The 11,247-nt window shown below is 37.9% G+C and overlaps 2 protein-coding genes across 3 annotated transcripts; one reads left to right on the top strand and one right to left on the bottom strand.

Annotated features, from left to right (window-relative positions):
- Positions 1-566: 566 nt before the first annotated feature.
- On the top strand, positions 567-3,387 carry LOC106409124 (protein CHLOROPLAST IMPORT APPARATUS 2). 2 transcript variants are annotated; one of them, XM_013849805.3, is made up of 3 exons: positions 590-2,493; positions 2,874-3,032; positions 3,179-3,387. In XM_013849805.3, the coding sequence occupies exons 1-3, from the start codon at positions 1,507-1,509 to the stop codon at positions 3,224-3,226; spliced, it is 1,194 nt and encodes a 397-aa protein (XP_013705259.2). In that variant the 5' UTR covers positions 590-1,506; the 3' UTR covers positions 3,227-3,387. The 2 variants fall into 2 exon arrangements, with proteins under 2 accessions (XP_048619095.1, XP_013705259.2); XM_048763138.1 differs by lacking the exon at positions 3,179-3,387 and having other exon boundaries at positions 567-2,493; positions 2,776-2,975.
- An 87-nt stretch (positions 3,388-3,474) lies between these two features.
- Positions 3,475-9,861, bottom strand: LOC106408488 (ABC transporter B family member 2-like). The gene is made up of 13 exons (XM_048763137.1): positions 8,973-9,861; positions 8,688-8,742; positions 8,414-8,589; positions 7,518-7,718; positions 7,189-7,448; positions 6,569-7,109; positions 6,125-6,504; positions 5,497-5,891; positions 5,181-5,422; positions 4,836-5,083; positions 4,225-4,637; positions 3,768-4,108; positions 3,475-3,699 (listed from the first exon to the last, which is right to left on the bottom strand). The coding sequence occupies exons 1-13, from the start codon at positions 9,189-9,191 to the stop codon at positions 3,475-3,477; spliced, it is 3,696 nt and encodes a 1,231-aa protein (XP_048619094.1). The 5' UTR covers positions 9,192-9,861.
- Between the last annotated feature and the right edge of the window lie 1,386 nt (positions 9,862-11,247).

The raw sequence follows: 11,247 nt of genomic DNA, 5'->3' as shown, positions 1-11,247 counted from the left end.
TGTCAGTTTTATGAACATGGTGAAAGGTTTCCGAGTGTAAAGGAAAAGCACCACGTCATTAGTCATTACAGAAATTTAACACATGCAATAAATGGAAGATACTCCCTCATTTGTATTCTCTTTTTCTTCTTTTTTCCTTTTTAAATTTTTATTGGTAAGGAGAGATTCACTGCTGCTGATGCTCTATTTTCTAAAGGTTATTTCAATTTCTTTCTGTGATTGTTAATCTAACGACCTGGAAACTCTGTTTTCTTTTGAAAGTCACAAAAAATGTAATACTACTTTCTCTAAAAAAATAAATAGACTACTATTCATTACTCCCTCTGTTTTAGAAAAATGCATGTTTTAAATTTTTCACATTTATTAAAAAATATATTATTTTTTAGTTATCAATGCATTATTTACCGTAATCAATTATTCTTCGTAATTTTTAACCAATAAAATTTTAATAAACACAATTATGTTTTTTAAAGTTTACAATTTGAAATTAATTTATATTTTAAAAATATAAAATATGTATCTTTTGAAACAATTTTTTTTCTAAAAGATGGATTTTTTTGGAATGAAGAGAGTATCTTCCACGAAATTACATTTTTGTGTTTAATTCCCTATAGCCCTACTTTTACTCGCCTCTGTCTCAACTTTCACCTTTTAGAGAGACTGTTTTCGCCGTAACTAACAGAGAGCCTCCATCTATTATATTTATATATAACTTTGACAAACCCTAACGGAACTTTTCTCTTTTCTTTCTAGAACATCCCGTTACTCAACTCCTTCTTAGGCTTCAAGTTTATAATTTTTTATTATTTATTTTTTTGTTTGATTTAAAAAAAAAAATTGAACCAATCGCAGACCGCCACGTGTCGTAGAGTCCGCGAAACAGTGATAAACTCGCCGGACGCAGGTTCACTGGTGAAAACCGAAGAGAAACAGGTTCATCACTGTTCATTATTTTAATATTTTTGTTTGGGAATCTGTGTGAACCCCCCTTCTCAACTCTCCCTATCCAGTCGGTGACTCTCTCTCTCTCTATAATTTTAGATGTTCATTGGGTTTTCTTTCTTTCTTTCTTCAAGGTGTCAAATGAACATCTCTATCTTTTCATTTCCTTTCTAGTACACAGAATCTTCCTTTTCCCTCCTTAAAGTGTTGACATTTTTGCTAAATTTAGTAAACAAAGATTTTGTCAGAGGGTTTAGGGTTTATCATCATCCCATCCCACGGGCTACAGATAAACACCCCAAAACAAATCAAGATTCATTTCCCAAAGCCATATTATAACTTTCCTAAAAAGGAAACCTTAAATCTTCTCTCTCACACGAACAGTTGAGTTGGTACTTGGTCCAATTCTCAGAACTTTTCTAAACCGACTTTTAAAGAGAAAACTTAATTAAGAGTTAACCACATCCTCAAGTCCAATAGTTATCAGAACTGTACTCCTCTGTTTCTTGATTTTTCAAGAAAGTTGTGTGTGTTTTTTTCTCTCTCTCTCTCATCGGCAGAGAAATGTCGTCTTGTCTAAGCGGCGGCGCCACCTATACTTTCGAGCTTAAAACGATAAAATCTCCACCGTCGAGAGCCGCCTCCTCACACAACACTCCTTCGCCGTCATCTACAATCTCCGAGACCAACTCGCCCCCGTTCACAATCTCCACAAGAAGGCCACGTACTCGGCGGAAACGTCCAAACCAACCTTACAACGAAGCGGCGGCTCTCCTCTCCACCGCCTACCCAAAAATCTTCTCTTCCAAGAGAAACACTCTGTTTCTCGGGATTAAATCTCCTCTCAGCGACTACGAGGAAGCTTCCCCGTTACTTCTTCCGTTTGAGACAATTGAGGAGGTGTTCAATCCCGCAATACAGACCGAACCGTATCAGTTCTTGGAGAAGAAAGAGTTCAGTTTCAACTCGGAGGTGACTCGGTTTGAGTCATTAGACGATTTCGACGCGGTACCGATTATTCTTGATGAAGAGGAGATTGAAGAAGGGATAGATAGTTTTATGGGGAGCAATGAATCCAACGCCGGAGAATGTACGACGATGCCTTGGTACGGAAGCTCTATAGGATTCGACTCCGTCACAAACTCCCCATTAGGGCTCGGCTTGAGGAGCTCTCTCCGGGAAGACGACGGCGACGATGACGCGAGCTTGTGTAGATATCCCACCGTGGAACTCGAACACATCTCGCCGAGAATTCAGACCACCACAACCGCCGCCGCATTAGCCGATGACGGAAAATCCGACGCCGTGGATAGTATCAAGAGTAAGATGATCGTGACGGTGGCGGTTGAAAAGAAAAAAAAGAAGACGAAGAAGAAGAAAGTGGCTGCGGCGGCCGAGGAATCAAAGAGCGTCGAAGATCTGAAGACGGAGAAGAGAGTGAGTACGTTTTTGAAGCTTGACTACGATAGGGTTTTAGAGGCTTGGTCGGATAAGGAGTCGCCTTTCTCCGATGAGATTCTTGGCTCGCACGCTACCGGTATAGACATCCATGTACGTTATACTTTTATCCTCTAACTAATCTCTCTTTCCCGCCACATTTTTTTAACCATATCTTTAATCCTTGTAATTGATTTACTTACGAATCTCTCTTAATGTGTTGACAACCAATCCTTAATACAAGACTTGAAAGTGGTTGTTAACTAGTATTTTCTATTCCATTTTTGTTTTAAAACTCTTAATAGTCTTCTTTTGTTCAATAATCTTTTCAAAATGAGTGAGATTTTGAAATTCTTAAACCAAGAAATTAATGTTTTCTTCTCTATAACGGCACGGATTTAATCAAAAAACATTAGATGATGCTTTAATAAAGGATAAAAGATTTTGTAGCAGCAAATGCAAAAGTTACTAATGTATGAGGGTTTTTGGGACAGGCAATGTTGGCTGAGATAGATTTGTTTGGAGAAAATGGAATGAGGGAATCTAGTGTGTTGAGGTATAAAGAGAAACGGATGAATCGACTCTTCTCCAACTCTAAACAAATTCGATATCAAGTTCGAAAACTCAGTGCCGATCAACGACCCCGTATGAAGGTAATATCTCTATATCATTGTCTTGAAATGGTTGCATGCATTGATGATTAGGGTAGAATGATACTAATGTTTATACATTTTTCATGTGAGCTGCGGTTTTAGGACAGATTCTAATATAATAATATTGTTTGTTGTCTCATCGACAGGGACGATTTGTGAGAAGGCCCAACGTAAGGAACTTAAGTGGGTTATGATTATGAGAGGAAGAGTAGAATCTCTTTTGGTTATTCATGTTTAATGATCAAGGTTGTCTTTTTTTGATGATCATTATTCCTTTCCTTGGAGAATATCGCAGTGAAACGTATTGATGATAAAGAGGGTTTATAAAATTAGTGAGATGACTCATTCGGCATAATCACATATGATTAACATAACCAACAACGAATATAAAGTAAGATTAATATCTTCCCCAAAACCAAATTAAGAGTTTTAAATAATTTAACTATATAGTATTTAAGGATGTTGTTGCTGCTGGCTGCTGCTGAAGATTGAAGAGGTTAAAATACGGACCAACCTTGTTCAGAACTAGCCAACGGTGGCTGCCTTGCTGTACGATTTTTCCTCCATGTAAAACACTTATTGTATCAGCGTTCTTGATCGTTGATAACCGGTGAGCTATCACAACCGTTGTTCGGTTTGTCATTAACCGATCCAATGCTTGTTGTACCTAATATATCATAAACCCATAAGTCTATGTGGATCAAACCCTAGAAAATATAATTCTTAAGAACTTACCACACGCTCAGATACAGTGTCCAAAGCGCTTGTGGCTTCGTCAAGTAGCAGAATCTCTGGATTCCTGAGGATGGCTCTAGCGATAGCGATCCTCTGTCGCTGACCACCTGACATCTGAACACCACGTTCACCTACTTTAGTATTGTAACCTTCCGGGAGAGAGGTGATGAAGCTGTGAGCGTTTGCGAACATAGCTGACTCTATGACTTCAGAATGAGAAGCTTCTTCGTTTCCGTACAAAATGTTCTCGTAGATTGTCGTTGCGAAAAGCGCTGGTTCTTGTTGAACCAGACCAATGTGCTTCCTCAGGGCTTTCAAATCTACTTTCTTGATGTCTTTTCCTGCAAAAAAAGCCAGCTTAATAAGCTAAGTAACTTCCTTTTGACGCAAGAAACCTAGGTTTTTCAGAGTTTACTTGAAACACAAGAAACTTCGCGTTAATAGTACCAAGACTCACCCTCTATCATGATTGTTCCTGCGGTCGGGTCATAGAACCGGAGAATAAGTGAAATGACCGAGCTTTTCCCAGACCCACTCTGTCCGACAAGCGCCATGCTCTGTCCAGACCTAACTATCAAATCAAAGTCCTTGAAAATTACAACATGTGGTCTTGAAGGGTAGCTGAACTGGATGCCTTTGAGCTCAATCGTGCCTTCCACATTAGTCAGCTCCTCGCTGGTTTCTCCAACAAGCTGGCTTTTACGGTCCAAGATCTCGAATATGGACGCAATCATCTGGTTTCCTTTCAGCAGATCTGGAGCTAGAGCCAATGTTTCACCCATCGCTAATGCCGTCACGATCAAAACCATGAATGTTTTCATCACTATATTAAAGCTAGATATTTTATTATCCATCAAAGTTGATCCGTACCTATCAAATTAAACAATTAACAGTTCAAAAACATATACCAAACATACATTTGTTTACTATAATATTTATCAGAATATATGATTTATTTGTATTTTTATTAAACTAACCAAACCCTAACTTCAAACATACTCTCCACAAGACCAAAAACATCTGGAACTCCTAGGCTTATAGGTGGAACTTGTCTATATAGAGACATACCATAGAGCGAGGCCATATGAAGAGAAAATGAAGAACTGAGAGATGCCATAGAAAAGTCCGGCTACTTGTCCACGCCTGAAAGAACGTTTGGAAGGTTCTAAAAGCTCTTTTGAGTAAAGTTCTAGAACCTTCTCTTCAGCACAGAAGGCGGCCACCGTGCGGATGTTGCTGACAGACTCTCCGGCCAACATGTTGGCCTTCAGATACGCTTTGCTCAAGTTTCCTCCGTAGCCTTGCATGAAAAGTTTCTATACAAATATGACAAAATAGGTTAAATTAAAATTAACTTATTGCCCACGTAAACTCAACCAGTGAATTTGAAAGACGCAAAACCGCTGCGTTTACCTCGCTGATATGTCCGCTTATAACCAATGGGTATGTGGCCAAGACGACAAGAGTGAGACGCCAGTTGAGCATGAAGGAAATAACGAAAGACGTCACAACGAGACCTAAGTTTTGTAGTAGAATCGTCGACCTATCGACCACTATGGTCTTAAGCAAAGTTGCGTCGCTCTCAAGCCGCGAAGCTAACATGGAGCTCGTGTTGTCCACCTCATCAAACCACCCCATTTCGTTCTTCAGTATCGCTACATAACCAAAATATAAGTTTATTATTGATTTTTAAAACTTGCAAAGAACTTTAAAGTAGTTTGAGACGAACCTAAGAACATCTTTTCGCGGACGCGGCGAGTGAGACGCTCGCCCATAATACCGAAGCAAAGATGCTCAATAGTGTGGACGATGAGGGTGATGGCTGAAGCGAAGCAGAAGAGGATAGCGATCTTCTTGACCTCTTTTTGAGTGTTGTCCCAACCTTTCTCGTAATAGGAAACTAAGGAGTGCGAGACTCCAAGCGCGAAAAGTGGCATCAGAGATCCAGCAATAAAAGCACATAACGTTCCACAAATGCCGTACATCCAGTCCGGGCGGATCATAGAATAAAGACGTCTCATCGTTACTTTAGCCTCTTTGGACTGATCTTCACCGTCCTCTCGAGTTACTGATTCCTTCTCCAAGCAGGAGCTTGTTCTTGATTGTTCCCTCGAGTATTGTATACTGAAAATGCAAAAAAGAATGTTGGTAAATAGATCTCACATCACAACAAAAACTTGAAAAGAGACTTAGATATTTGGATCGATCATTTATCGTCAGTCAATTGGTTTTAAGTCATAAGTCTAGGAAACTTAACAAACAAGAAGAGTTTGGTTTTCAAGTTGTATTAGGTTCAGATTTTTTTTTTTTTAAAACTTAGTTCTAATGAAAAAAATTGAGTATACAGAAAATAGTACCTATGTGGCCTGCTTAACGTGCGATCCAAGGAAGGGTTACACTCCAAGGAAGCAGTTTCTTGGAGACGAAGGAGAGCAGAGTAGGCTCCATCGGGATTAGATATGAGATTCTCGTGATTTCCAAACTCTATGATCTTCCCTTCATGAACAACTGCTATGATGTCAGCATTTCTTACTGTTGAGAGTCTGTGAGCCACAACCACCGTTGTTTTTCCAACCATCACTCGCTCCAACGCTTCTTGCACGCTCTTCTCTAACTCTGCATCTAAAGCACTTGTCGCCTCGTCGAGTAAAAGTATCGATGGATTCTTCAGGATTGCTCTTGATATCGCTATCCTCTGTTTCTGTCCACCGGAAAGTTGAATTCCCCTCTCTCCAACCTAAAAAAAGGATAAAAAGATAAAAATAGTTTCGTGTGTTACAAGGTATCTTTTTTTGACCTACCTGAGTTTCAAATCCTTCAGGAAGGTTGTTGATAAATGAAAAGGCTTCTGAGAGCTTTGCAGCACGGCCAATCTCCTCATCCGTCGCGTCATCTTTGCCATACATAATGTTCTCGCGAATCGTTGTAGCAAACAGAGCTGGCTCTTGACTAACCAAACCAATATGTCCCCTCAACCACTTAATATCCAGCTCTCTAATATCGTTCCCGTCTAGCAACACAGCTCCTGATGTGGGCTCGTAGAACCGCTCTATCAAGGATATGACCGTGCTCTTCCCTGAACCGCTTCCTCCAACAAGTGCCACCATTTTCCCGGCAGGGATGGCTAGGTTTAGCTTGTCAAAGATCAGCACATCAGGGCGAGATGGGTAGCTAAAAGTTACGTCCGTGAATTGAATGTGACCGTCTACCTTGCGGAGTTTACGGCCAAATTTTGCGCTTGTTTTAGCCGCCGTGTCACGTTCAATCATCTGAAAAATTGGATGCGCAGCAGCTTTGGCTCGAACAAAGGCTGAAATATCCGGCGCTGCCTGTCCAAGTGACCTATACGAACACGAGAACAAAGAGTTTGTGATACATAAAAGATACAAAGGAAACGTATAGAGCAAGCAAGATAGTATACAGGCCAGCGATGACAACGTTGAGCATGGTAGTGAATGACTCGCCAGCATTGGCGATACCCTTGTGGACCACAACGCTTGTGAACCAGACGAGCAAGGCCCATGATAGAAACAAGACGCAGTGCAACGAACCAAGACCTAGTCCTTTCATTAAACCGGCTTTTCTCCCGTACTTGTACGTGTTTTTGAGAGCTCCCCGGTATAATTTCGCGGCTCTTTCTTCACCAGTAAATGCTTGTACGGTCCTCACATTACCAATCACCTGAGTTCCGACAGAGAAATATAAAGTACACAAAATCTATGCGCTTTCCTTGTCAGAGAAGTAACTAACCTCTTCCGCAACCTGACCGGCCTTGATGTATGATTTCCGGACACGGGCGATAAGTCCGATGGCAACAAACGCATAGATGCCGCCAGCTAGAGCAATGAGAGGGACTATGGCCAGAGTGACAAGACTTATTTGCCATACGCTCGTGAATCCGATTGCAAAACCGGCTATGAACCGGCTTATATAGTGCAAGAAATTCCCTACCTGCAACGAACCTTACCGGTTATCATAAACTATGAACAAATTGCGTGTGATTAAATTTTGAAATAAGCGAACAGGCTCTTTTTCTATTTTTGGTCAAATGCGACCAGGCTCTTTAAGCGGCTGGCTTGATGGAAATAACCAAATATAGGTCAACATTTAAATTTAAACTAAATCATATCAAACTCAAACGTCTTATAAATGCAACATGCAATGCATCTATAATTTATTGGAGTAACAGAAAAAAATAAAAAAATATCAATTTAAAGATTACCCAAAAGGCCAAAACCAAAGGAAATGCATGTAAATAATATTAATTCATTGGACTAAGCCATGGACCATATGGTGATTCACATTAAAACTGATACGGAGTAGACAACCCATGTGTAGGAAAAAACACGATCCATGTAAAAGGTTCCGGAATTTGAATACCTATAGTGTTTATCGGCCAACGCGTTAGGCGGTAAAGTTTACTAGGTTTGCACATAAAAATTTTGAATAAATAGATTTGTGTATATATTTAATAGAAAGGAAATTTGAATCTATTAAGTTACTAATTAGTACCACACACAAAAATTGGTCTATTATGAATCTAATCATTGAGCTAATTCAAAATTTTGTCAAAAACACAACACAAAAACATAACCTAATTATATAATTACGAGTTTATACCAGTTAGATTCGGTCTAGAGAGGTACCTTCTCAGAGAGTGCGTCTTGGACGACGAGCATGTCGGAGGTAATGGCGGATATGACTTCACCGGTGGAAGCTTCAGTATCAAATAAGCTTATGTCTTGACTTAACATTGACCGGAGATAAGCTCTCCTCATTTTTGCTGCTTGCCTCTCTCCCGTATGCATCCAACATGCAACCTCTGTTTCCAATTTATTATATTTTTATCCATATCTTAAAAACGAATTATAATTCAGAGAGATTGCTTTTTAAAAAAAATTTAATTATGTATTTATTTACCTATCCATGATGAGAAAAGTATAACCACACTGAGATATACAAAATCCAACGAGTACTGCACCAAATAAATTAGAAAAAATTAAGCCGAGCAATCATAAATAAAAAAATATACGTGATTAGCATTTCACTCGAATTTTATTTGGAGTAAATATTAATTTAATTCTGCTCCAAATAACAAATTTTTATAGGTAAAGTTGTATTCAGTTTCCAAACCAGCCGAAGAGACGAAAGGTTTTTGTTACATATAAAGATTTAAGATCATATTATAGGAAAATAGATAAAAACCTTGGCGACTTTGTGAGAGGCTTGGTGTCTATCCATATAAGCAGTACCAATAATGTTGATAAGTTTGCCAAAAAATATGAAAAAGACCGGAACGGAAGCGCCGTGAATGCACGCGCCGATTGATCCGAGAGTCATGAGAACGCAATCGTTGAAATCTGCGAAGGAAAAGAGCTTAAGAAATGACACATTTGGCGTCGCCGCCTTCTTCTCCTTCTCCATCTCCGTCGCCAGATCATGGGACGGCTCCAATGTTATCGGAAAGTGTGTCTTTAGTTGTTGGAGAGGGAATATGAGCTAAAAAGGTGGATAAAAATAAATTGGGAAAGTGTTTAGAGAGGAAGAAATGAGAGGTGATGCATTAAATGAAAGAAGACATATTCGGTGATAAGAGTTTGGTATGAAGCTGTGTGTGTGTGTGTGTGTGTGACCCTTACTGATAAGGGAGTGTCTAACAAAGTATGATCTCCCGCTTTATTTTGAATTGTTTGTAGTCTTTACCGTATTATATTGGTAGTTATTTACTTGAAGTATTGGCTCAAGGTAAATGTAATGAATCCAAAAAGGTTAATAATGGTGAGAGGAACAACTATCAGATCTTAGTGTGTACGAGTTTGCGACTTTGCGTAACTAAGATAATAATAACTTCTAATATACTATCTTCTAAGATTTTAAAATTTTATCTTAGAGCATTTTAATTTCATCTCTATTGTCTCATTAAATTTCTTACCAAATATTAAATACTAATATTAATATAAAATGTTTGAATCTCTATAACTTGAATTATATTTTTTTAAAAATTATTTGAGAATTTGTTTTTAAAAAAATAATAGGTCAAATAGTTCATTTAAGAAAATTTTGAAAAATATTCAAATTCCGCCATTTTTATGACTTTCTGAATCATTTTAAAAACATCCATGGAAGATGACAAAAAAAAAACATCCATGCAATTCGGAAACTGATAATGATACAGCGACATTAGTTTATGTACCTTGAACGTAATATCAACAATTGTTATAACTGGATTTGTCTGTATCCTTTATATGATATATAAATATATATATTACATGTTGTATCATTGTTGTAGAATTTCAAGTGAAAATTTGAGATCTTTTATTTTATTTTTTAGATAATTAAATTGAGATCTTTTAATCATTTTTGGATTGCTTCAGTACTAGTGGGTAAAAGAGGGAAACAAAAAAATATAGAAGTAGACGTATCGATACTTCTTATGCCCAGCTACTAGATTCTATATAAAGTATAGAGAGATCGACCCAAGGGAAAATCTTCAACTTATAATAAAGTTTTATTCATCTCCGGAAATTTTGAATGATGGGATACAATGCTTGTTCGTCACCCGGAAACCAACCGTGCATGTGCGACATGCATGAGACATGAGGGAAATCAAAATTCATACATGTGCAATAATTGTTTCCATTACCATTGCTTATTCTATTGTTAAGTTTCAATAAACTTATGAAATAGAGAAAAATGTCTATGTTGTGTTCAAAAAAAAAAAAGTCTATGCAACAAATATTGTTTTTATCAATTTTCAAGACATTCTTTGTTTTTGAAATTTAAGACATTCTTTGTTGAAGAACAACAAAAATCAACAAACTAAAAGGAGACAAAAACATCAAAGTATGGCCTCTGAACAGCAACCATATATTTAACCAAACCATCGCCGCGTTAAACGCAATGATGACAACAGCCCCGGCCGAGACCACTATCACCGCCTTGAATCGTAGAAGACAAGACGCTATAAGGATAATTAAAAATAACCACATCCTATTGATCACCATCTTATATTGTGAATTTGATTATATTTTTACATGATCCTTACTTTGTTTTCCAACTCGAACGACTTGTTTATGTTGACAAATCTATAATATGGATGTGACAATTTTATCATTATTATTATCCTTTAAATAGGGAACGCATGGTGCAAGATTAAATGCAAATTAATGATCTAACTGCATGTGCATGATTTAGTTATTTTGGGCATTCGACTTACAATTGTATTTATATGAGTGGAAATGACTTATTTGAGCTGGTTATTAAAGATCTAATTAATATTTTTTCTTTTCCTAATTCTGCGAGCTAGTTATTTGACACATTCAGAGCTGAGGATCAGCAACGTAGATTATTCGCTAGCATGCAATGACTGTTGTCTTCTTGTATGATCATCTTCAGTAGCCAGTGATATGCAGGCCTTAGAGGATGTATTTTACGTTTATAATCCATTCTATTTCATAATTCACACAGCATATATAGATCT

This window comes from Brassica napus, chromosome C7 (genome assembly GCF_020379485.1).
Source record: "Brassica napus cultivar Da-Ae chromosome C7, Da-Ae, whole genome shotgun sequence".
Lineage (NCBI taxonomy): Eukaryota > Viridiplantae > Streptophyta > Magnoliopsida > Brassicales > Brassicaceae > Brassica > Brassica napus.
This window is presented reverse-complemented; position numbering and strand designations above follow the sequence as displayed.

Bases quoted from the DNA above. Each gene is read 5' to 3' on its own strand.
- LOC106408488 (XM_048763137.1), bottom strand. From the start codon at position 9,191: ATGGAGAAGGAGAAGAAGGCGGCGACGCCAAATGTGTCATTTCTTAAG. The intron at 5,892-6,124 runs GTACTATTTTCT...TTGCATTTTCAG, and splicing joins ACGTTAAGCAGGCCACATAG to TATACAATACTCGAGGGAAC. The intron at 5,084-5,180 runs GTAAACGCAGCG...ATATTTGTATAG, and splicing joins TAAGCGGACATATCAGCGAG to AAACTTTTCATGCAAGGCTA.
- LOC106409124 (XM_013849805.3), top strand. From the start codon at position 1,507: ATGTCGTCTTGTCTAAGCGGCGGCGCCACCTATACTTTCGAGCTTAAA. The intron at 2,494-2,873 runs GTACGTTATACT...TTTTTGGGACAG, and splicing joins CTACCGGTATAGACATCCAT to GCAATGTTGGCTGAGATAGA. The intron at 3,033-3,178 runs GTAATATCTCTA...TCTCATCGACAG, and splicing joins ATCAACGACCCCGTATGAAG to GGACGATTTGTGAGAAGGCC.